The sequence below is a fragment of the Spermophilus citellus genome (genome assembly GCF_964194105.1).
Source record: "Spermophilus citellus genome assembly, chromosome: 9".
Classification (NCBI taxonomy): Eukaryota; Metazoa; Chordata; class Mammalia; order Rodentia; family Sciuridae; genus Spermophilus; species Spermophilus citellus.
Window position 1 is genome coordinate 102,655,989 of NC_138191.1, and position 24,089 is coordinate 102,680,077.

At 51.8% G+C, this 24,089-nt stretch overlaps 1 protein-coding gene across 3 annotated transcripts in view; it reads left to right on the plus strand.

Moving 5' to 3' along the window:
• The window catches only part of TRABD2B (TraB domain containing 2B), a 219,395-nt gene extending 204,357 nt beyond the window's left edge, over nt 1-15,038 (plus strand). The window contains exons 6-7 of one of the 3 annotated variants that reach the window (XM_081306178.1): nt 1,469-1,576; nt 9,703-15,038. In XM_081306178.1, the coding sequence (XP_081162304.1) occupies nt 1,469-1,576; nt 9,703-9,907 (313 nt within the window). In that variant the 3' untranslated portion in view covers nt 9,908-15,038. Of the gene's footprint in view, nt 1-1,306; nt 1,577-9,702 lie in introns of those variants that run through there. The other 2 variants (XM_081306177.1, XM_081306179.1) reach the window with 2 other exon arrangements.
• Nucleotides 15,039-24,089: the final 9,051 nt, after the last annotated feature.

The window sequence follows — 24,089 nt, forward strand, 5'->3', positions numbered from 1 at the left end:
GCAGGCTCTGAGGCTGGGGAGCCTCCTATTCATCTTGGAAACCAGGCCTTAATGGAGGAGTCCCCCACTGCACCTCCACGGGCTCTGCTCTGCGGGTTCTCAGCCTCGTCTCCTGCACAGGGAGCAAGTGGGGGTGGGGACGCTGAGTAGGCTCCAACAATAAAAACCATCCTCAGCCACAGGTGCTTCCTGGATCTATCTTTTTGTCTGACTGTTTTGAATTATCTCCCCAACAGCTGCGACATCTCCTAGCAGCCTGGACCCTGGGAATCTGGGGTTGCCATGGGGGCTGGGAGAGGACAGGCTGAGCTGATGGCCTTTTTTCCATCAAAGCAAGAGATGCCCCTCACCCATTGTGCTGGGAGAATGGAGTGGGGGGACAGGCTGCAGGACTGTAAGCGGCCTTGGGTACCACCTACCCTTGCAAGCTGCCTGCTCAGAAACCGCTCCTGAAACCACTCCCAACCTTCTCCCAGGGTTGGATGTCTCCAAAAGGAATTCCGCTGAGGCTACTGAGGAGAGAGAATAAAAGTGGGGAGAGCAGAGGATGTTCCCAGCCTGGGGCCTATGTGTGTACCCCTGTATGGACCATGAATTCCACAGACATGCCTACATGACACTTGAGTGCCTGCCCAACAGGCAGGTCCTTTTGCTGATGGACAACATCAGAGACAGGTGCGTTAGGAGACAGGCCCTATTCTAAGTGCTGTGCCTGTGTTCACCTACATCATTCTCCTGCCCTGCGAGGCACAGGCTGTCATAGCCCCGTTTTTAAGGAAGCACACTGAAGATAGATAACTCGCCTACTGTCCCTCAGCCAGATCTGTGGATGTGTGAGACCCTGGCCTTGACCAAGATCAGACATGCCCATAGACCTCACTGCCTCCTAGTCTAGGCTCACATGTCACCCTTTGGTCCCTGACCAGCACCCTCTCTCCCTTGGGTTCTTAATCTGTCTCTATTTTCTTCTCAGCAGTTGTGGCCATCTGATGTCCTATATGTTCGACTCTGTCTTCTGCTCCGAAATAGAGGTTCTAAGAGGGCAGGGACAGTATCTGTTTTGGTCTGTGCTGATATTTAATTCCTAGAAGAGTGCCTGGTACCAAGTAGGAGCTTAATATATATTTATTGACTACATAGGTGAAAGGCGGAATCTCTCATACCAGATGACGGTGTTCCTGGGCTTCTTCTCGCAGGGCCGGGCAGGGTGTCTTTGCATTTTTTTTTCCTCCCCACTGACTTTCCCACAGAATTGTTTTCCCTGTCACATATGCATGACACGCTACTGTGCTGTTCCCCTTTCCAGCCCTGCTGCTGGGAGCCCAATGCCCCCTCCTGAGGGGACCTCAGCCAGCCCTGCCCCAGCTACCCCAGCTGCCGCTGTCCCTGCAGCACCCTCAGTGACCCCCACCACCCCGCCTGAGGAGGATGACCCAGCCCTGTCCCCGCACCTCCTGCTCCCTGACAGCCTCAACCAGCTGGAGGAGTTTGGACGGCAAAAGAAGTGGCACAAGAGGCAGAATAAACACCAGCGACCGCGGCAATTCAATGACCTCTGGGTCCGCATCGAGGACAGGTGAGGAGGACAGGGGTGGGTGGCCCAGGAGCTGGATATGGACACTCCCTCCCATGCCCCCAAGGTGGGGTGCACGGTCACCAGGCGAGCCTTGCTCTGAGCAAGTGGGGCAGGGGATATCAGAGTGGAAACTACTGGGCTGCCTCTTCCCTCTATACAAAGGATTCCTTCGGGGTTTTTAGAGCACATTCACATCTGATTTTGCAGATTTAGTTTCAAGACAAAAGCAAGAACAATTCTCTGCTCTTTTATAAGTGAAGCTCCAGTGCAAAGGAGCCTGCTTTACACTTGGCCGCCCTGGGCCACCTGTGGTGTGCCAAGCAGTTTCTAGTTGTCCCATGGACAGAGGGAGCACCTAGTAACAAACAGGACATGCTTGCTAGGCCAAAAGCTCCTTGTGCCTGAAAAATCTAAGTGGTGACATCCGGGCACGGAGGCTGCTAAGGGGACTACACTTTGAGAGAGATGAGACAGACAATGGCTGTCTAATGCTGGGGACTCCATCTCAAAAGCAGTCCTAGTAAACCTTGTGTAAATGGTCAGGTACAGATCGTCCTAACATACTGAGATCCCTCCGTCCTCTTTCTGTGTGTTCCTCCTGCCACCAAAACCATCCCCTCTCAGCCTGTCCGTCACCAGAACTTCTGCTGTCACCAAGACTCTCTCTGCTGTCCTCTGCCTGCAGTCTCTACAGAGCAGTCTCCTTACATTCCTGTTTAGCAGCAATCTCCATATACAGAGAATCATTTCCCTAGAATACCAGGGAAGTCCCAGGGAGGGACTGTCAGTATACCCCAGATCCCGTGCCCCCAGCAGTGGGCCCTTGGAATCCAGAGTCCAATCTGTACCCTAAAGATATCATCCAGAATTTTCCTCAGCAACCTGGACAGAATCACCTTGGGTAACTTGTTAAATAAACAAATCCCCAGGCCCCACCACAGACATAATGAATCAGGATCTTCGGGGCAGAGGCCTGGGAAGCCCGTGTGAATGTGCACCTGGAGATTCTTCCCAGTGTCTTTGGGAAACACTTGCTCAACTCTGCACTTATGGAGGATAAACCAAGGGGAAGGCTCTGTCTAGGGCCACCCAGGGAAGCAGGGGCTGCTCCCTACACTTGCCACTACATGGTTCTCCCATAGCCCCGATCACTGAGCCTTTGACAGAAAAGTTGACGTATCAGCCCCCTGCCATAAAGCAGAGCGTGTGCACTATCTTAAAAAAAAAAAATCTTGGAACAAAAATGAGTTGAGCTTTGTAGCCTTTGGGCATGGGTTTCAAAGCACCTGGCTTGGTGTACTGGAAATGTACTTCCATCGAGCTCTCCCTGGCCCTACCTATCTGAGGTAGAGGCATCGCTGTAGCTATATTTATTGCAACATATGGGCCACCCCTGTCTAATCAGGAGCCAGGGCAGAGAGCTGCAGGGAGTGCCCTGGAGTGCAGGGTTTTGTATGCTGCCAAGAAGGCAGGGGCAAGAGAAAGAGCTGGCAGCCATTAAGAGTTCCAATTAGGCTGGGCATTCATGTCCACAATCCAGGGTGACCAGGAGTCCCGCCAGAGGTGGGTCCAACCCATGAGGGCTGGGCTGTCAGCTCCAGCCATGGGCCCCCAGCCCCTAACCCCTAACCACGTCTGAAAGGTAAATGTGGGCAAATGACTCCAAACGGTTTCCTTTTCACAACATGTCGATCTGAAACACAGAGCCTGGTTTCACAAGAAAAATAGCTTTTCTTTGGCAAGAGGGAGCCCCTTCTCTATCCCAACAGGTAAATTGTGGTTGGCCAACTTTCCTCCATCTGGTCAGGTTGGAGAAGGAAGTTTCCACCAAAGGGCAGCCTGTTTGTTAAATTTCTCACTGCTTCTTGGGGTAAGCGGGGCCTGAGCTCCCCAAGAGGCCCAGTACAGGGCACAGGCTCCATACCTTCCAGGGATCCCCAAATTTCCAAGAAGAAGCAGAGGAGAGCTGATACACACTTGAAGCCCTTTGATCAAATCATTTTCTTTGGAGCTTTAATTTATTCAGTTTTCTCATTTTCTTTCCCCCAAATGCTCTCTGTCAACTCTCCCTGCTCATCTTCCTCCTAGGATCCTGCAGCAGGGTCCTAATGGGTCCCCTGGCCCCAGGCCTCACCCTCTTGCATTGTTCTTGCTCCGTTGGAGCTCCTGCAGGGTTCCCACTGCCAGGAAAATTTGCCCAGTTATAGGAGCCTCACCTTTCCTGCCTCCCCAGCTGCCTCTCTTCCCCAGGTACTGTCAGGTCCAACCCCCGTGGGCCATGTAAAGGCCCCAGTGCGCCAGGCCCAGCCCTCCACCCTGTTGTACTTGCTTCCCTCTCTGCTCCGGGTGGGGTGCAAGTGGCCTTTGTGGAGCTCCCACTCTTGCCAGGTGCTGACATCCATCATGGTCTACTTCTGCCAAGAGTCACAGAAGGCAGGCCAGTTTCACAAGCAAGGAAACAGATGTAGCCAATCAGGGAACTTCCTTCAGACCATACAGAAAGTCACAGAGAGGCAGAACCTGAATCCGGGTCTGTCCAACACTAAGGGTCACCTTCATCGCCACTGCCGTGGAGTGTCCTTCCCATCCTTGCCTGGCTGAGCTCGCCCTTCCTCCCCCAGCACCCTTGTGGCAGCTCTTGTCCTGGTACCATTGCCACAGGTTGTATTTCTAGGCCAGGGGGCCCTGGGGACCAGATCTGATTTGGACGGCTCTGGGTCACCTGAGGCCTTGCTGGGTGTTTGCTGAGTGTACTCATGAACACGAGGAGCCAGGGGTGTGGGCTGTAAGTGCCTGGCCAGAACGCCACCTGGAGAAAGCTAGCTTCCCCTCGCCCCTCATTACCCAAGATGTAAACACAGTAGAGGAAGTTTAGAGAAGCAGCAGCCCGTGGCAGGATGATTTATGGGTATCCATGGAAAGGGCCAAGAGTGTGTCCGCAGATGGCTGCATGGCAACAGAGCTTTCTCTGGGATCCTCGGCCTCTGAGAGCCAGAGGTGGGCAGCAGGGTGGGGTGTGACCAGGGCAAGCCAAGGTAGAGGCCATTCCCAAGCCATGTGAGCCCTGTGGAAACCCTTCCACGTCTTCTTCTATGCAATTAGGGCCTTGGCTGGTCTTTGGAGGTCATGCCAGCTCTATTCTCCAAGTCTCTATTCTCTGTATTTCCGAGCACACAGATACCTATGCACACATAGGAGCATATATCGGGGTGGAGGATTGTATCAATAAGGGAACAGAGTGGCTGACCCACTCTGTAGAGAAGAGGACACCTTCTGAGCACTGGGCAGGACCAAGGCAAGACTGCCCAAAGGGAGCATCAGTAAGTGATGGATGCAGAGGCTTGGCGAGTGCCATCAAGCAAGTGCAGAGGGTGCAGGACACATAGGAGCCAGGTCCATTGCCCTCTGGGCTTCAGTTTCCCCTGAAGTTTGAGCAGATGGACAAAGCCCTCAAAGAGAGGAGGAAGCACAGTGTTCCTATCCTGGGGGGCTCTTCACACCTCCTGTTGGCCTGCCCCTCCTGCCCAAGTTCTTGGGCTCTGGTTTTTCCTAACACAAGCAGATCTTTTTCTGGGATGGTCCGAGTCTCCATGTGAGCCTAAGATCCTATGTAATTTAGAGGTGGAAGATGCCCCCTAAGACGTGAGAAACAGAATCACCAAATGAATAAACGTACAAATTCTTCCCCACCCTGCATCTGCTCTGGGGTTTAGACATCAAGTGAGATGATGCCCATAGGCACTGAGCTGACCTCAGACCAGCAATAACCAGCAGTGCCACTGGGCCAGCTGCCTCTAATGTTGATCCTTTGACTTACAAGTCTCTGGTCCGGGATCCCCGGCTCTCCCCAGTTGCTGCCTGAAATGCTGTAGCATGTCTTAGACTAAAAGCTTTAATTAAATGAGCCATCGAGAGAGTGCCGTGAACTCCCCCCAGGCTCTCAGGGACATTTTCGGCACATACTGGTTTCCCAGTCTTGTGGTTAGTGTTGCTGGGGGACAGGGACAGATGGCTCCTCGGTATGGTATCACTGAAAGAGCCCTGGAGCCTCAGCTCCTAAGTAAACCTCTTTTCTCTGAGCCCCAGTTTTTCATCTCAGGGACAGACAGGCCCTTCCAGCTATGGTCTGCTATGAAGCTGTTTGAAAACATGCCAGTCCACAGGCTAAAGGAGGAATGAAGGTGTTCCCAGCACAAGAGACTATGCAGAAAAGGTGTGAAGCTGGCAGGACCCAGATGCCAGGAAGTGGAGCTGCAGGCACACTGGACACATTGGGTCTCTGCCTAGGTCTTCCTGCTTGGCCAGAGAGGCAGAAGCCCAAACCAGAACCACAATGGGGTCTCTTCCTCAGGTGGCAGGGCTCCCATCACCCAGGCCCTGTATGCCCCAAAGCTGGTCTTCCTTACATCTCCATGAAGCTTTCTAAGGAGCTCCCCAGGCATAGGCACCAGGCCCTTGTATCAGCAAGGAATCCAAGGCAAGAGTTGCCCAGCGCCTCACCCCGGATGGCTCTCAGAGACCTCTAGTGCTGAAGTTTGCCTCTGCTCCAGGGACCCCTTTGGAGGAGACTCGGGTCAACAGCCGACATTGTCTCTGCTTTTCTGTGCTCCCGCCCTGGGCTTCTGCCTAAGGTCATCCTTCTGGTTTTTATCATTGGAAAATGTTTTAAAGATCCCGGGTTCCTGCTCCTTCATTGTATAGACAGGAAGGCTGAGCCTGAGGACAGTGCCTGCTCAAGTCACACAGCAAGACAGGAACACAGCCCAGGCCAGCGCAGGGCTTCTACCTTCCACCCTGGCCGAGGGACACTTTCCATTCCAGGGGCCCTGTCTACCCAGAGCAGACTTGCCCTTGGTGCCAGGCATCTGTGGAGCCTGGGAATGCTTAGAGTGTTTGCTTTGGCCCCAAGGCCGCTTTGCCATGAGAGAGTTTTCCCCAGCATGAGCCTGGGGGTGGCGGGCAGGGATCTGGACGGGGTGGGGTGGGGGGACGGACTGAGTTTTGTGAACACAGTGGGCTGGGGAGGTGAGGTAGGGGCATTTGGAGGGGCTCATCCCCCTCCCCAGTCCCACCTCATTTCCCTGGGACTCCTTCCAAGCAATAAAAACCCCACTCAGGCTCCAAGGGGGAGTTTTCAAAGTGTGAAAGAAAATGCCTTCGGGCGCCTGGTAAGACTAGTTCTCATAACTCCTACTTGGTTTTGCCTTCTGTCCGGGGCCAGCCTGGGTCCCGGCTCCAACTGCCTCACAGGGCACACCAGCCCGCTGCCCAGAGCCAGCTCTCTGAGCCGCCCCGCTGTTCAGGCTGGAACGACAGGGCAGCAGCTAGGAAGGAATTTTTATGGACTCTGTGTTGTGTGTGTTTTTTGGTTTTAGTTTTTCTTTTCATTGGAAAAGAAAAGAAGGTGAGGGGCTGAGTTAATGGCCCTGCCAGGCACAAACACTGGTCCCTCCAGGAGCTGAGGCCTTACAGGGCCTCAGTCGACCCAGGCAGCCTCCACCCAGGGCTGTGAGAGGTCTCAGCAAGAAGACAGCACTTCCCCAGGCTGTGCATCGTGTGCTTGCTCACACCTCAGGCAGGGACAGTGCCTTGGCAGCTTGGGCTGGAGGGGACAGATGGCCCCTGCACATCCTATCTTTTGTAGGAAGCCTCATCTCCTTCAACCTCAGTTTCCTCATCCTGGAAGTGGGAATTTAAAAGAACATGATGCAGGTGGTCGCTTCGAGCACACCGTCTGCCGGCACATAGCGTGGCTCATCAATAAGAGATGTCATTGGTGGTGGAGACATAGGCACAAATATAACACTGCCCTTAAATTAGCCCCCACCATCTGCCGCTGCCTGGCTACCAGGTATTATCCTAAGACACATCAAAACCCATTCAAACCTCAGATAATATGTCTCTACCACTCACTGAGTTCAATGGGAGGTACTCAAGGTTTTGTGGAAACTTAACTCTGCCAGATGGCATTGAGGGATACAGGACAGATCAAAGAAGTCCTCCAGGGAAGAGGCAGGCCTTTGAAGGTGAATGGGACAATGACAGTAAGGCAGAGAGTGTGACTGAAGAGGCACTGTGTAGGGAAACTGTGAAAGGTGAAGTCACCCTCATGGGAATAGATCGTGATGGGTCTCTGGTGGCGAGAAGCCAGCACCCACAGGAGGCAAGGCACACTGGATTCCGAGAGTTAAAAGGAGCATTAGAAGCCATTGGCCCACCCAATTCCACAGGCACACTTTGCAGGAACGCTGTGCCTCTGTCCTCTGGATGGGACAAGGTTTTGCTCTCTCCTCTCACGATAGCTCCTCTGGGACTTTCCAAAGACCAAGGTTCTGCTACATCCCATCTGTAGGCTCCAGGTTGGAAAGAGACCTTGAGCAAGATTGAGCATGAGGGCAGCATGGGGAGGGAGAGCCAGAGAGGGTAAGGACCCTTTCCTGTCCTGAGATCCAGAAGGCCTGGACTGGTACCCAAAAGCCATTTGTATTCCCACTCTCAAGCTGAGGTGTCATCCTGAACCTATATGGAGACAGGGGAATGCTTGCTGACCCCTAGGTTTCCTGGAGGCTGGGTCTGAGCTGTGTGGGAGGCTCTCAGCCAGGATGGGGCTCTGCTGGGGATTATTCCAGGGTTTGCCATGGTCTTAATGACCCAGCCCAAAGAAACACAGGCCAGGGGTACCCCCAGATGACAGCAGCCTGTCAGGGATGGAGGCAGACATCAGGAAGAAGGCAGTGACCCACATGGAAGAGGCTACCCATGCACAGAACCTGTGCAAACTGCCCTGCCTCACATCTACCAGCCTGCCCCATAGGCTGCCCAGGGAGGGGTGAGCCTCCTAGCTGCCCACCTGCTAATAACTGCCTAAGTACACAGGGTAACGGTGGCCCCTACCTCCTAGTGCCATCCTGAGTACAAAGGTTAAGATATGGCCAGTGCTTCACACAGGAGCAGGGCCCTGTGGGTACTTGCCTCAACTACTAGGTGTGCCCTCCCCATGGGCAAATCTTCCTGGCTGCAATGTCCCCACTCCCTCAAGACCTTCCTGGTTGAATCATAGCCTCTCTGTGCTCCTGCTGCACACAGGCCCTGCCTTCCCGCTCTGGGTGTGATGGGGTTTGTGGGTTCCTTTGTTCTCATCTTCATCCAGCTCCCTGTAAGCAGGTTTGATCACTGCTTGGGGCCCGTTCCTTCATCGCAGTGCCTGCTCCTCTTCTCCACTGATCTATCAGACTTCTCCCCTGTGGTCTCTGTTTGTCATCCTCTGTCATTGCCTCCTCTCCTCCCCGTCCCTACCTTTCCCTCTGTTTTCATCCATTTCCCATCTGTCTCTTTCCTGGTCCTGAGCTCCACTGGGCCCCACCTCCCCCCTCCAGCTTCCCAAGGCCCCATGAGCTGGGCTCAGCCTGCAGAGTCCTCCTGCCTGTCTCCCCTTGTTTCCCTGTCTCCCTCCCTGTTTCCCTCCTCCTCTGCCACACAGGCTTTCTTGAGGCAAGAATCTCACTGGTTACCTCTGAAAATGGTCTCTGTTTTCATAAGTTCATGGAGGATGGCACCTGTCACTCTGTGCTGTGCAAAGTGAGCTGGGCCTAGTGCCCCATGGTCATGCCACCCCACTTTCCCCTGTGGCTTTGCCATCAGGTAGCCTCTCTGAGCCCCAGTTTCCTAAAGTGCTGAAAGGGAGACCCATTTTGAAGGTTTGCTTTGAGAACCAGAAACATGGCTTTTAAAGTGCCCGGCTACAGGGTGTTTGACAGATGGTGGTGTAGTGATGCGCACAATAAAAACAGTAGCGTGCTTCATTTTCTGTCTCTCAGCAGCTGGGAGGGGAAGCAGCAGGAGGCAGGGGCACCTATGGCCTGGTGTGGGGGCTCAGTACTTCAGGTACCCCAGAGCTGTCTCCTTCCTAGCACTGTACCTCTTTCTGCCTGGGACCCAGTCCTGTGAACAGTGATAGGTGATCTGGCCTGACACCCGGCACAGGAGATTGTGACTTCCAGAGCTCACCTGGGCAGCTCATCTTCCCTCTCCACGCCCCTGTTTCCTTCCCCCTTTTAATCTAGGCCAGTCCAAGCCCCAGGGCGAGGCTCTGATGGTCACTCTACTGTGTGTTTCCTCCCTTCCAGCACCACCGCCTCGCCACCCCTGCTGCCCCTCCAGCCCACCCCCAGCTCTGGGACCACCAAGACCCCCTTCCAGCTCTCAAACCAGCCCCAGCAGCAGGACTCAGCAGGGCCCGCCAGCAGCTCAGCGCCCGCCCTGGGCCTCCTCCCCATCCTCACCGCCACCGTTGTGGCCCCCTTCCTGCTGCACAACCTGGGGCCCTCCTGACTTCCGCCACCCCGTGCAGAAGCCAGAGAAACAACACGAGGGTCCTCGGCCACACCCCACTGCTCTGGGGCATGTCCAACCCCTCTGGGGCAGTCCAGTCGGGACCCATTAGAACACTAGAGCTTTATTTTACCCAAGTTACATCTTCTTTTTTGTAGAAGGTCTTAATTTCCCATAGTGCTATGGGGCTCTTTTGTAAAATATGTGTCCATATTAAAAGAGAAAAATGTATTTATTCTACCGATAAAACTATTTTTATGTGGCCTATGTTATAACTCCTGAATTAGCCCCAACATCATCAACTCAGGGGTGGGGATCCCCGGTTGTCAAGACATCTATGACCTCGTGTGGACCGTGGCTTTCAGCCGGCTTGCTCCTGGATGGCAGAAGCCTCCTGACTCTAGCTTGGCTTCTCCCACTGCGGGAGCTCCAAGGGTGGGGCAAGAAAATAGGCTTAGCTTTTGTGAAGCTGGATTTTGGGAGCCGGAAGTGTGAACGCTGGCCATCCTTCCCTCCCCTGGATGCATCCCGGGGCCTGGAAGACACATTGAGAAAAAGAATGCTGCTATTTTAAAACCCCTGAGCGTCTGTGAACTGGCCCTCCAGACCTCTCGGTGAGTATTTCAACCAAAGTGCAGGGGTACGGAGGGAGGCCTTCCCAGTGCCACAGAGCAGATGCCACAGTGAGATCCAAAGAGAGCGAGTTGGGGCTGCCCAAGGTCGGGATGCCAATGGGAGAGCAAAACACGGGTCTCCGGGCCTCTGTCTGGCACTGTTGTTCCAGCTTGGGTTAAAGAAGGGCTGTTGAAGACTCGGCTAAGTAAAACCAACTGGGCTTAAAGAAAGAAATGGGTATAGAAGGCAATTTCAGGGACAGGGCTCTAGGGGTCACCTGTTATGAGAATGACAATGGTGATGAGAGCTGCCATTTGTCCAAATCCTACAGCATGGCGGGCACTTGGCACATTCACTTCATCACGGATCCTCATGCCAGTGCTGAGATGTGATGATTTCCATTTCACAGATGAGAAAACTGAGCCCCACCCCCAAAGAGGTGAAGGAACTTGTGCAAGGTCACCCAACTCTAGATCTGTGTGACACAAAAGTGATTCTTGTCTTGCGGTCCATGTTCTCTCTGCCCAGGGAAGCTCAAAAGGAGGCAGAGCTCACCAAACTGGGACATGCCCAAGCTACAACCCTTCCCATGCCGGCGGAGTGACCATTTGACTAGTTATTCCTATTGGTCTCTATGACCTAAGAGCTTTGGCAACAGCATGTGCTATGTGTCCTATGCCCCGACTTGTCAAATCTTGGAGCCAAGGAGAGACTTTCCTGCCAAATCAGATGCTGGAAGTGGGGTACAACCAGGAGGGCCCTGAAAGACAGAGCAGCGATGTGGGGACAGGCAGGCAGCTGAGACTAAGACAGAGTTAGCCAACCCCTCTGTACCCAAGGTGGTGGCTCAAGAGACAGAGAACCCAGGTAGGCTGACTCTGAGCCCTGACCTCTCAGCTGATCTGGGGCTCACTAATTATATTCAGAGTCCTAGATCTTGCAAAAGGGGGGAAGAAAAAAAACTCTCACTTGATAAATCATAATAATAGTAAGAGCAATAATGAGGCCCAGAGGAGGGAGACACTTTTCCAAGGCAACACAGCTAGGCAGGCCCACTGACTCCAGCCCAGTGCTACTCAGCTTCTCTATACATAGGTTTTCCTGGCAGACTTGGAGGTATCTGATTGGCCCCAGTGTCACTGGGCCCAGTTTGGCATCTGTCTCTGTTCTGAGGCAGCAAAATTTGGGACCACTAGTTGGATGGCCAGAGGTTTCGCCGACATCCTGGCAGGCAACTGAATTCTTTCTAGCTCAGTCCCAGTGGACGAGTTTGAGCCTGAGACCTGGCAGGAGCTAGGATCTCTGCTTCAGAGAGTCCATCCCAGCCCCACGGGCACCAAGCTCTAAACTGAACTTGACCTCAGCCAGGACTGGAGTCAGTTTATGCTTGGCAAAAAAAAAAAAAAAAAATGTGACTTCCTATTTCTGAGCAGGAAAGGGCTTAGCTGACTTATAAAGCAGGCTCAGAAGTTGGACATCAAACGGATCGTGCAGAGCGCTATTGGGATGAGATAAGTGTAAAGGAATTAGAAACACACAGGCCAGATTCCCCTCTGTTTGGGGCAGAGAATGGCATGAGATGATGGAGATTGAGCTTGAGGTTAATTAAAGATGAAGCATTTGGGGAAACAGTCCAGGCACCTGACTGTGCCCAGATCTGTGCCAGGAACAGGGCCAAAAAGGTGAATTAACGCAGCATGTAATTACAGAGCACATGCAGGGCCCGGCTCACAGCACTTGGGGCTGAATGTAACCACCCTTCCTCGTCTGCAGAGACTCACTATCAAGATGGGAAGGGCAGCCCCATCCAGCTGGTGCTCTGCTGGCCCCTGACTTCAGGTCCATTCAGCCCTCATCTTTCCAGATCCTTCCACTGGACCAGAGGGCGATTTCAAACTCTCCCTCAACCAGTCACGTGTTTATAAAAAGGCGAATGTAGACTACAGATTAGGTAGACATGTGCCAGAGGAGAGCCAGGGCCAATGTGGGTCAGACATCCAGAGTTAGAGTTCACGGGTCCTCAAGGCCACCAAACGGAACCTGATGACTATGTCACCTGAGACCTGGAGCTCATAAACAGGAATCTGCATGGCTGGGGCACTTGAATTCTCTCATCCTGTGCCACAGAACTACTATTCTATAAGCAGCCACCTTTGGAACGTTCTATTCCCCTAGCCTATGAAATGCCCTGTTCCTCTGAGATCTTTGTGTGTATTTCTTGGGAACCTTGAAGCAAGCAGGAAAGATGAAGACCTGAGATCCAGAAGATTGAGGGTAGGCAGGGTAGGCTAGTGGTGTCCCCTATCTCTCAAGAAAGATGATGGAATGGCCAGGAGCTCTCTGGGGCAGGTCACAGAGGCCATTTCTTCTGGTCATCCTCTGGTGGCTGGTCTGATGCACCAAGAACCAGGTGGAGACAGGAAGAACCCCATCATCCACGGTGGATATGTAAGAATCAGACTGCCAGGGAGTGGCAAAGGGCGGCCCAGGGACACTCCAACCCCAAGGGTCAAAGATCTGGAGTCTATAATGAGTGGTACCCTGTGCTGCCTGTGTGCACATTTATCCTTACAATGAAAGACCCAGAGAATATTTTCCTACATGGAATGCTGGCCTCTATCACTGACCTCATCTTGACATGGACAAACCTGGGATCTCAGGCCCCTTGTCCTAAAGGCCCAGGCTCCAGCCCCGTGCCACTGTCACAAAAGATCCCAAAGTGGAGGTAAAAGTTTCCTTTACCAAAAGGCAAGTCTATTTAAAGCACAATGAAGGAGAAGAGTTCCACCCAGGGATTAAATCTTTGGGGGCATCCTTTGTGGCTGAGAACAGAATCGGGGCTGGTGATAGTTTTTGAAGTGACTATGAGGTAAGAGACAGAGTCCTCCATCGGTTGTTCTAGACCCTCCATGATCTGGTCCTGCTGACCTTGCTGGCCACCTCTCATGTCTCCCATTATGGAATCTCTCATCTCTCACCTCTCATCTCTCCCAGATGGAATTGTATTTGTCACTTCTAGAATCAACAGGATGTTTTACATCTGCTACTCCATGGACCTGGAAACTCCCTTCTCTTCCCCTAACAGCTCATCCTGTGAGGATCAACCCAGATAGCCCCTCCTCCAGGAAGCCCCCTCTGATGGTTTTGTGCTTTCACAGCATCTATCACATACTCACTTCCATGTATTGTGACTGTCATTGTGAATTGGTTCCTCTATGAGACTAAAAGTGACTAGCAGGCAGGGGTCCCATGAATTTGTCTTTGTATCCTCCTCTGGCACAAAGGTGGTTCTCAGTAGATGCAGAGAGAGGCAAAGAGAGAGGGGAGGAAGCAGAGAGAGATGAATGAAGGTAGGAAAGAAGGAGAACTTCCACCAAGCCCAAGCTGGTGGAGGATGGTGCCCTGAGGGGGCAGTTTCCTGTCAGTGGAGGTGTTCGGTCCCCCTGACAGGAGACGTGGTAGGCGAGTTGAAGTCTTGGCACAGGACTGGTGTAGATGACATGGAGGGTGCCTCTTTGCTCAGTAAGGCTCAGGTTCTTTGAACAGTGTTATTTTTACAAAAATTCATCTCTGCAGCCAAAAATAGCACTCCAGCTGGCTGTCTAAACCAGTAGGATTCAGGACTCAGTCCAGCCTCCCCCTCGCCCCAATCCCATTCTACAACTGCCCAGCCAGGTCCCCATGAACTGGCAAGGTTGCCTGCTGCCCTGGGCATGGGAACCTCTGGAAGGGGTTGGGGGCTGGACTGGAACCCAGGCCCTCAGGCCCAGCCCAGAGCTCCTTCTCTTCCCGCCCCCAACCCTGGAAGGGAAGAGAAGGTTCACAAGAACTTACTGGTCCCTACCTGACCTTTCCCAAGGAGTATCAGCTGTCCACAGCCTTTCTTCAAAGGCAAGCTGGGCTTTTCCTCTCCAGAGGTGCTCTGGGTACCCCTTCGACTTGCTGGTGACCTTGGGCAAGTCCCTTCCCCTCCCTGAGCCTCCATTTCCTCATCTGTCACATGGAGATCTTGCTTTCTGGGACTGGAATGGGGATCCATGAAAGTGAAGCTCAGCTCCTTCAGGCTCAAGGCTGAGCTGTCTCCTAGGAACCATGACTCCCGCACAGGGGCAGGGGATGTAGCAGACAAGAAAGACCACAGAGTAGCAGGCCTTGCAGGCCCCTTCCACCCCAAGTCTTGCTGTAGGGAAAGTGGGTTTTGAACAGGATCCAAGTCTAAGGTGTCTCCCATGAGTGGCCAGAGACAAATAGCTCTCAGACTCCTTGGGTCCCTGGTGGCTGGGGTGGGCAGGGGCCAACTCTTGGTCAAAGGCGGCTATAGCCCCAAAGAGGAGAGGCTGGAGCCCCTGCCCCTTCCTGAGCCCACAGAGACTGCCCATGGCCCCCCAGTTTGCCTCGCCATGCCCTGCGGGCTTCAGTCCTTGATGTATTTGGAAGGTGCTCACAATGTTCTTTGACCACCTCTTCCCTCGCCGCTGTGAATTGTCATGGAGAATTCTTTAAGAGTATAATAGAAGACAAAGAAAGATGCTATTAATGTTATTTTGCCAAAAAAATATTTTTGTAGCATAATATATTAATAAAAGACATTATGAACTCAACGGCTTGGAGTTTCTGTGTGCTGAGGGCTCCCTCCCTCCTCCTGTCAGGCACCTTTGGACAATTGCTTTGCAACAGGGCCTGAGGCACCATGTGGAAGACTACAGTGAGCTCACTTTCCACACTCAGGCTCTAGAAGGAGCTGAGAGGGTGGTCTGAGCAGGGCCCTGTGAATTGAGAGGGTCATGTCAAGGAGGCACAGGTAATACTGTGGCCAAAGGGAGTCGCCCACAGGTACAGAGCAGGAGGCGCTTGGGTGTGTTAAGCACAGATGGAACATGCTGGTCACGGGTCACCATGAGGTTCCCTTACACCGGCTTCCTCACGCACCAAGACTTGTGACTGTTCCTTACCAATCCTGCCTACCTCTTTCCATCCCATGCCTCCACCCTGGCCCAGGCCCTCATCAGGACTATTGCCACCTACATCTCTGTCCCCTCCACTCCACTCTCTTCCCTACAGCCACAGTGAGCTCTACAACCCACAAAAATAGCCACTTCTCTCCCTGCCTTGGAAATTTTTCAATGTCTCCCTGGTTATTTTTGATAAAGGTCAACAATACTGTTGACAAAGGCCTTTGGGATCTGGTCCCTGACCATGTCTCCAACATGGAAATCACTTCTCAACAGTTCCTCTCCCAGTGCTCTCCAAGTTCATCCCGTCCTCCCCACCACCTGGCTTGGAGCATGCTGCTCCCTGCAGGTCCCACACACTCGGTTTCAGTGATACCTGCTCCGCTCCGTGCAGCCTCCCTCTGTCCCCCTGCTGAGTTGGCACTCCTCCAGTGTCCCCACAGCACCCTGTCCTTGCAGATGGTTTGAGAGTCTCTGCCCCTGTTTGCCTTCCTCTTGGCTCCCTGGGCTAGGACCATGGCTGGGCATCTCTGTGTGAGTCAGCCCTGAACACACCAGTTTATATCTTCCATGGAGATGACTGTATGCAGTGGGTGCTCATAGAAGAATGATGGAGTCAGTGCAGAAGGAAAGTTAGAAGAGGAGGGAAGGTTTCAGATAAGATCCATGGAGCCCTGTATATCACAGCCCAGCACAGCTTACCATGGAGGGTCAACTGGCTGGGATAGGTGACCAGCTGCAGTTCTACCAGGGAGAGAAGTTTAAAGTGGACCCCTGTTTCCAAAACCCCAGACGACTTTACCAGAGGCCATTTGTGGGACATGGTTATTGAGTTCTGCCAGCTACTACTAAAAGCAACAGGGACTGCATGCAGTGGCCCTGTTTCTAGAAAAGGTATTAATAATGCAATTAGAATCTAACATTTGTTTAGTATTTCCTATTATCAAAGATCTGAGCATTTAATTCTAGAATAATTTAAATCTCAAAGCTGCTATTCCTTATCTTCATTTTACAGATGAAATAGCTGCATACAGAGAGTTTAAGTAAAAGCTATGATCACACAGCTTGTAAATGCTGGAGCCAGGACAGAAACCCAAGTAGTCAAGGTCCAAGCAGATTCTTCACTTTTATCCAGCAATTTTGTGCCACTGTGCGTGAGCTGTAGCTATGGGGTGGAAAGCATCAGCACCCACATTTCACAGGCCAATGGGTGAATGAGGATGCAGTTGAGGCCCAACATACTGAGCTATGCCCAGGTCCCACCCAGCTATTGGATGGAGCTCCAGAAAAAGAATCCCTGCCCTGCTCCCCATGACCCTTGAAGGTCTTCAGGGGTGACATCCATGGGGAGGATGCCTGATGTGGCCAGAACCCTAATGCACTGCCCCTCCACACCAGCTGCTCCCCCCCATAGAAGCTCCTGCCATCACCTGCCAGGAGCTCAGTGCAGAAGCCACCTCCCAAGCTTCCTTGGGAACCATAATCCTCAGTTCAAGAACTACCTGGAGAAGAATCCATGGCTTATGAATGGGGTCTTGGATACCATTCAGGCAATGAAATGGGTGACTGAAGGGACAAGGGACTCCTCCAAGCCTCTGATATATGTCTTTCCACATGGCAGCAGATGACAAGAAGGGCCACCCCCGTGTTTGTGCCTATTACCCTGGAGGGCTTGCCCCTCTGCCCAGGAAGTCCTGCCCTCTGACTCTGAGGTCACTAGAGTTGGGGGGCTGCCTTCACCAGGGCTTGAGGACAGAAGGAAAACCAGTCTCCCATCTCCAAGCAGGTGGAGGGAAGATACTGTATCTGACTTGTAAGAGGAATTCTAGTATTTCGTTCCTGAAAAGGAGAGCGGGAGAAAGGTGAAATCAACAGACAGAAGAAAGACAGGCTTTTATTATTATTATTATTATTATTATTATTATTATTATTATTCCAAATACCTGAGATAAGTCAATTTATAAAGAGAAAAGATTTATTTGGGCTCAAAGTTTGGGAGAATTCAGTCCATGGCTGATTGCCTTGGGCCTATGCCTTTGATCCATTCCACAGCTTTGGGCCTGCAGCAGGACAACACAGCACAGTAGAAGCATATGGCAGAGCAGAACTGCTCATCTTATGGCTGGAAATCAGAAAGGAAGAAACCCTGGCCCACATCTCTTTGGTGGCACACTGCCAGGGACCTGACCATCTCCCACCAGCCACATCTTCAAGTTTCTACCACCTCCCATAGAACCACACTGGGGACTAAGTCTTTTTTCTTAATATTTTTTTAGTTATACATGGACAGAATATCTTTATTTTGTTTGTTTATTTTTATGTGGTGCTAAGGATCGAACCCAGGGCCTCACATGTGCAAGGCATGCACTCTGCCACTGAGCCACAACCCCAGCCCAAGGGGACTAAGTCTTTAACAATGGGTTTTAAAGGACACACCACAAACCAAAGCAAAAGGCGAGGAGCTGGGAAGATGGAGAGAAAGTGAGGGAGGTGGCACTACCTCTCCTCTGCGAAGAGGAAAACTGCAAATAGCTGTGTCCAGCACTGCCACCAGAATCCTAACCCCAAATGCCAGCCAGTCTGCAGCAGGTCTCCATTGCTGGTGAAGAATTGAAACAGGGCACCATAGAAAGGGCCTAGATTCACATCCAGGTGGGCATGGGGAGGCTGAGGCAGCAAGCTCAGTGTCACAGAGTGTTGGGCCCCAGCTGAGGAGTTGGGTGTCTAGGACAACCTTGACCAGGTACTTTGGAGTCAGAATGCCCTGGCCATATCTGGGCTGTGGGTGGATGGAAATAATATGCTTGGACCTACCAGCCTGGCTCTGTGAGCTGAGGGAGATGGGAGCCCCAGGGAGTCTGTGAGCCAGGCAACAAACTCTCTACCTCCTCACACCTCCCAGGGCTGACATTGCAGGACAGACATCAGGCTGCGTTGGGCTGGGCCAGGCACAGACTGTGGCTTCAGCTGCTGCTCACCCAGCCAGGGAGTCCGGCGATCACCATTGGGCTGGCCAGCATTAATGGCATTGTAAAATAAAATTATTTTCAGAAAATTTTCAGAAAATCACTTTTTATATTGGTTGGTTCTGGACTTTAAAAACGGTTCCTGTGGTTTTTTTGGGTTTTTTTGGTTTTTGTTTTTTGTTTTTATTCTTATTTTCCATTTCTTTCTTCAGTGACCAAAAAAAACCAGAGGGATCAAATTTCTAACCTGAAGATTCAAGTTCCCGGGAAGGAAGGGCTGGGGGTTCGAGGGCTTCCCGGATGCCTCTTCCTGGTTTTCATTCACATCCTCTCCACTGGGACTCAGGGAGGATGGAAACAGGCCAAGCAGAATGGTGACAAAGGGGTGGGAGAAAAGAAATGCAGGAAGAGAAAGGAAAGAAAAAGGAAAATACATGGCAAGATGAATGGAGCAAGTAAGGATAGAGAAGAAAGACAAAGAGCAGAGACAGTCCAGAGAGGAGGGGGTGTAGGTGGAAGGGGCCCCGGGTGGGAAAGACAGAAAAACACAGAAGAGAGAAAGTCTGAGCAGAGACAGGACTGACTGGAGTCTCAGCAGGAGCCAAGAGATCTGGCCTCAGATTCACAGATCAGGTTGGACCAGGGACCGGGCCCCAGGGAGTGGGCCACTGGAGACCTCTCCTTCCAGAGGGCAGCCGCCTCCTCCAAGGGAGACCTGAAAACACAGATGGCTTCCAGGACTGGCCAGGCTGCCCCCATTCAGGAGGGCAGCTCCTCCTTCTCCATCCCGACCCAAGGTCCTCCGGGTTTGGTCAAGACCTCGGGCTGGCCATAAGCAGCCCAGGGGCCTGGGCTTGGGCTTGTCCCCAGGTCATCTCTTTCCCTTTCTCGGCCTCATTTTCCTCACCACTATAGGGGAGATCATAAAAAAACACTTCTGGCACAGGAGGAGGAAGGGGAGGAAGAAGGAGGTTTTAATGAGACAGTCAATATAAAAGGGACTTGGAAACCAAGGGCTGCAGCATGAGTTAGCCATTGTCACAGCTACTCCTGAAGGCAGCAGAGACCAAGAACACTGGCGGAGGGTCATGAGGCAGCCTGGGGAGATGGAGGCCTCCACATGTTTCTCATGCAGGGTGCAGGGCTCCCAGGGGCAGCTGAGGGGATACAACAGAGCAGGGCTGCACTCAGGAGCCAGGGGTCAAGGCTCTGGGCCATTGCCCTACAGGCAGAGGGAAACCACGGACAGGTTTAAGACAGAAGAGTGGCATAATGTAGAGTAAAACCTGATTCCCTGGGGCCAATCATGTCCTCCCACTGAGCCTCAGTTTTCCCACCAATAAAATGGGAAAGGAAACCCAGCCACACAGAGTTACCATGAGGACTTAGAGTCAAGTAGATGTGCCTCATAGAACCCGAGTCCTTGGAGTCCTTGGCTGCTGCTGGTGGTGAGGAGGAGGAAGAGGAGGAGGGAGGAGTGGGTTTACTGAGGCTCCATGTCCCAGACCTGATCCATGAATGACCATGAAATCACATAGTCTCAGGGGCTCTCATGGGCTGTGAGCAATAGAAAGTTCGGTGGTCCATTTTTAGCATATAGTATTTAGCCATAGTTGGGTTATAAGGTCCAATTGTAGCTATGTGTGAAGATCCAGTTGTAACCATTTTAACTATAGTGCTTCCCTTTGCCCTCCCCAATTTTAATATTAGCAGATCCCAGCAGATTGTAACCCCAAGCTCCTCCTATCAGAGTAAGGGGCAGTGTGGTGTCAGGGATAAAAACAGACAGACTGCCCACCCACGCTGCTTGCTTGCCAGGTTGGGTAGCATGCCCTTCTGCAGAAGCCAAGCGTGCCTTGCTGAGCTACTTCCCAGCGGCACCTCCGGATTTCTAACAGGGGAGTGGGACCGGCAGACCATTGGCCACACTCCTGAGAGCCCCTAAGAGGAATGGACCAAGTCCCCTCCCCTCCACGCCTGTAGCCCACCTTAGCCACACCCACAGATAGAGAAGCTAGAAACTAGAAGTCTCCCTGGCCCCAGCAGGAATTTGGACCTGGAAGATGGTACTGATTTTCCTGCCATCTGAAGCTGCCACCAGGGGGCAGCGCTGCTCAGACCATGATTTCCGGTTCTAAACAGGTGACCTGGAAGGAGGAGGGGCTAGAATGTTGGGGGGGGGGGGGGTGAGGGCATGACACAGCCTTGGCTGATCCTGCTTATTGCAGTGAAGGGGTCCCCCAAGAGGCCTGCTCACCCAAGGCCTCTTGGTGGGTTGGAGGGGGAGGCAGAGCCCAGGGTTTCCTGACTCCCAGGCTCCTCTACTGGCCTCAAAGCACCGTGGCTCACCCAGCTACAGAGCACTGGACTCAACAGTACAGTGCATCTTATCTTCAAAACCTTCAGCTCCTTCACACCTGAGCCTGTGGAGTAAGAAGCCCTGTACTGAGAACTAGACACATATCTTTATGTTCAAAAAAATTCATCCATTTTACAGAGAATCATTCAGAGCCTGCCCTGTACCCCCAACTAGAGAAATACATCCCACTGTTCTCCCAGAGCCTGCAGCTTAGTGGGGAAGGCAGATACCAAGTAGCAACAGTAAAAGACTTGATGGTTAGCCACACACCCTTCCTGGAGGAGTAGAATTAATATGGAAGTTACTAGCTCCTCCACCTTCCTCCCCATTGCTACTTCTCAGGCCCTCTGCAGTTTGCACAGCCAGTATTTCCAAGCACATGTCCCTTTTCTCCCCAAACCATGATCCAGCCACACAGAATGATTAGGATTCCCTGAACATCCTTGCCATTTCCCAGCTCCTCCTCTCAGTCCCTGCTGTCCCTTCTATAGCTACTTGCCCATCCCCCCCCCATTCTCACCTGAAATTTTTCTTCCTGTTCTTCAAGGCCTAGTTTAATTTGTACCTCCTCCAGAAGCTGCTCTGGTCCCCCAAGCCTCACACTTCACACTTCTTCTAAGTGCCAGGCTTTGTATCCATCCAGTCTTAGATTATGACATCCATATGTCTTACTACTATTGTTTATTTTTTTAAGGTGAAGCCCATAGTATAGACAGAGCCCAAGTCTTGCTCATTTTTGCATTGCCTAAGTGGGGATCTTTAGAGTACAGGACGTGTGATTCATGTTTGTTTCACTGATTTTTTAACTCTGAAGACGAAGCACCATTAAGTTTAGTATTAAATCATGTTCACCAAAAGCAAAACTGAAAGAAATGCAAACCTCTAGGTACAACGCAGGACCAAGCCTTCCCTCCTCTATGCACAGCCTTTAGGAGGAAAGGTCCAAATCAGTGTATTTCAACCAGGGTAGCGTCACCACCCACGAGTGGGAGGATTTTGGATTTTCATGCAGTTGTTTGGGCGGCAGGGGCTGTGGCCTTGAGCCAGGAGATACTTGGTGACCTTCAAAAAGTCCCACATGAAGAACTATCCTCCATCTTGCACAATTTTTGCATGTCCTGCCAAACATTCTGAGAGTAGGAAGATCCATCTGTAATTATCTGAGCTGAGAACTTAAATCCATTTTATATAAACACCAAGTATTTGTTTGCAAAGTTTCAATATACTCGGACTCCTACAGGAATGCAATCACTCTGTATAACTTTCACCAAGAGCAGCTCAGCATTTCTGGACCCACCTTACTGACAACACTACCTGTGGATCTGAGATATAAAAGCAACACACACCTATTCCCCTGGCAGGTTAGCTGTCACTTTTATAATGATTCAATAGACAGGTACAAGTTTTGACTACCTCGTGTAGTATTGGGCACAATAGTATTTTGTAGTATTTGGACTACCTGCAAGTGGTATTGGGCACAAGTGCTGAAACACTACTCATTATTTTAAGCTAACTTTCCTTTTATTTCTTTGTCCTTATAGTTAAGGCATTAAATTAATTTTTTAAATTCATTATGTAAGGTGTGTTAGATTATTGATACATTTTATTTCCGTATGGAAAGGAGCATTCTAAAATATTTGTACTAATATGGGACATTGGGTCTGAAAGAGTAGAAAGTCATTGTTTTGGCTATTTCTCTCAGCTATGAGAAATGAGAAGTTCTGAGCTGTGGTCCAGTCCCTGGGACCTGGAATGAAAGTACATTTGCCCTGTTTCTAGCCCAGCCTTTGCTGCATGGTTTTCCTAAAGAGGGTAACCATTTTTGAAGGAGAGGAAGGTAGCCTGATACCCTGCAAAGGGCCGCAGCCTCGGCCCAAGATCTGCTTTGACTACTTGCTGGAGATTTTTCCTTGGGCATGTCACCTGACCCTCAGCCCTAGTGGCTTCATCTGGGAAATGGGGATAAAGGTGATTGCATTTATAGATTTGGAATGGCCATCAGCTCAGACAGCCGACCTGGAATGCTTCATATTTGTTAAATCATCATCAACAAATGTCATCAGGTTCTTGAAAGAGGCAAGAAGCACTTGAATCTCCACAATCCCGGCCTTCACCCAGGGGCCTAAGTGGGTAAGTGCAAGGTTATGGTTCATTCAAACATGGTCCCAGTCCTGTTCCACCACTGATTTCCCAAGTATTATCAGGTGAATGTCACTTCCTTACTGAGACTCGTTTTCTCCACGGGAAAAACGCAGGAGTTGCAGCAGACATGGACAGGATGGGTAATTGGGAGCCACCCAAGAGAACCCCAAATAAGTGGGTAGGTAGACTCTGGTGGACGTGTGAATGACAGGGGAGGGGTGGAGAGATGTGCTAGAGGAAGTGTCTGGGGCCTGGCAAAGTATGTTAGGGAGTGGCCTTAGGTACATGGCACTGAGGGAAGAAGTGAGTCCAGCGGACCAGACTGTGAATCTTGGATTTGATCAATGACTGGCATTTTATTCAGAGGATGGAAAAGTCTTGTCTCTCTGGGACACTGAGGCTCCTCAGGAATGCAGGGGGTGGCAGTAGAGCCAGAGAATTGAGGAGGCCTGGAGGGCTGAGCCAACTCTCCCAGCGGGTCCAGGCCCGCCTGCCAGAACAGGGAAAGGAAACAAACACAAGCTGAACGGAGCAAGAGCAGGCACGAAGGCCCCACCGAAGGACCCTGCTTCTCCACACTTGGCCACGCACCCTCGTGGGCTGCCACCCCCACCCCCTGCCAGCACGCCGGGTCCCACATTTCACCGGGACTCAGGCCAGCAAGAAGAGGTGCTCTGCCTGCAGAGGTTTAAGCTTCATGAGGCCGCTCCCTCCTGCCCAGAGAAAGCAGCTCAGCCTGCTGCTTTGGCTCCCATATCACACTTCCCTTTCAGCTTTTGAATTTCAAAGCAAACCTGAGGCTGACTGCAAACAGATGGATGGGGTCATAAAAATCCCCAAGCAGGGAGCAGAGAGGCTAGTGGCTGTTAAAGAGAGCTGCTTGGAAGAATGCATCCTTGAGCCCATGCTGGGTTCTTGTCTCTCTGGCCCCTCCCTGCTAGCTCTTTGCAAAGCGAATGCACCCCACAGGCCTTTCTCCTCTTCCCCTCTTCAAATTCTACCAGGCCTTCAAGGCTCAGTCCCTGCCCAGATTTTCCAGGAAGCTTTTTGTGACTTCCTTTCCCAGAGCATAACCTCCTGTATCCAGTCACCAGACTCTCTCCTTGGAGCTGCTGAAGTATTAACTTCCTATACCCCTTCGTGGGTGT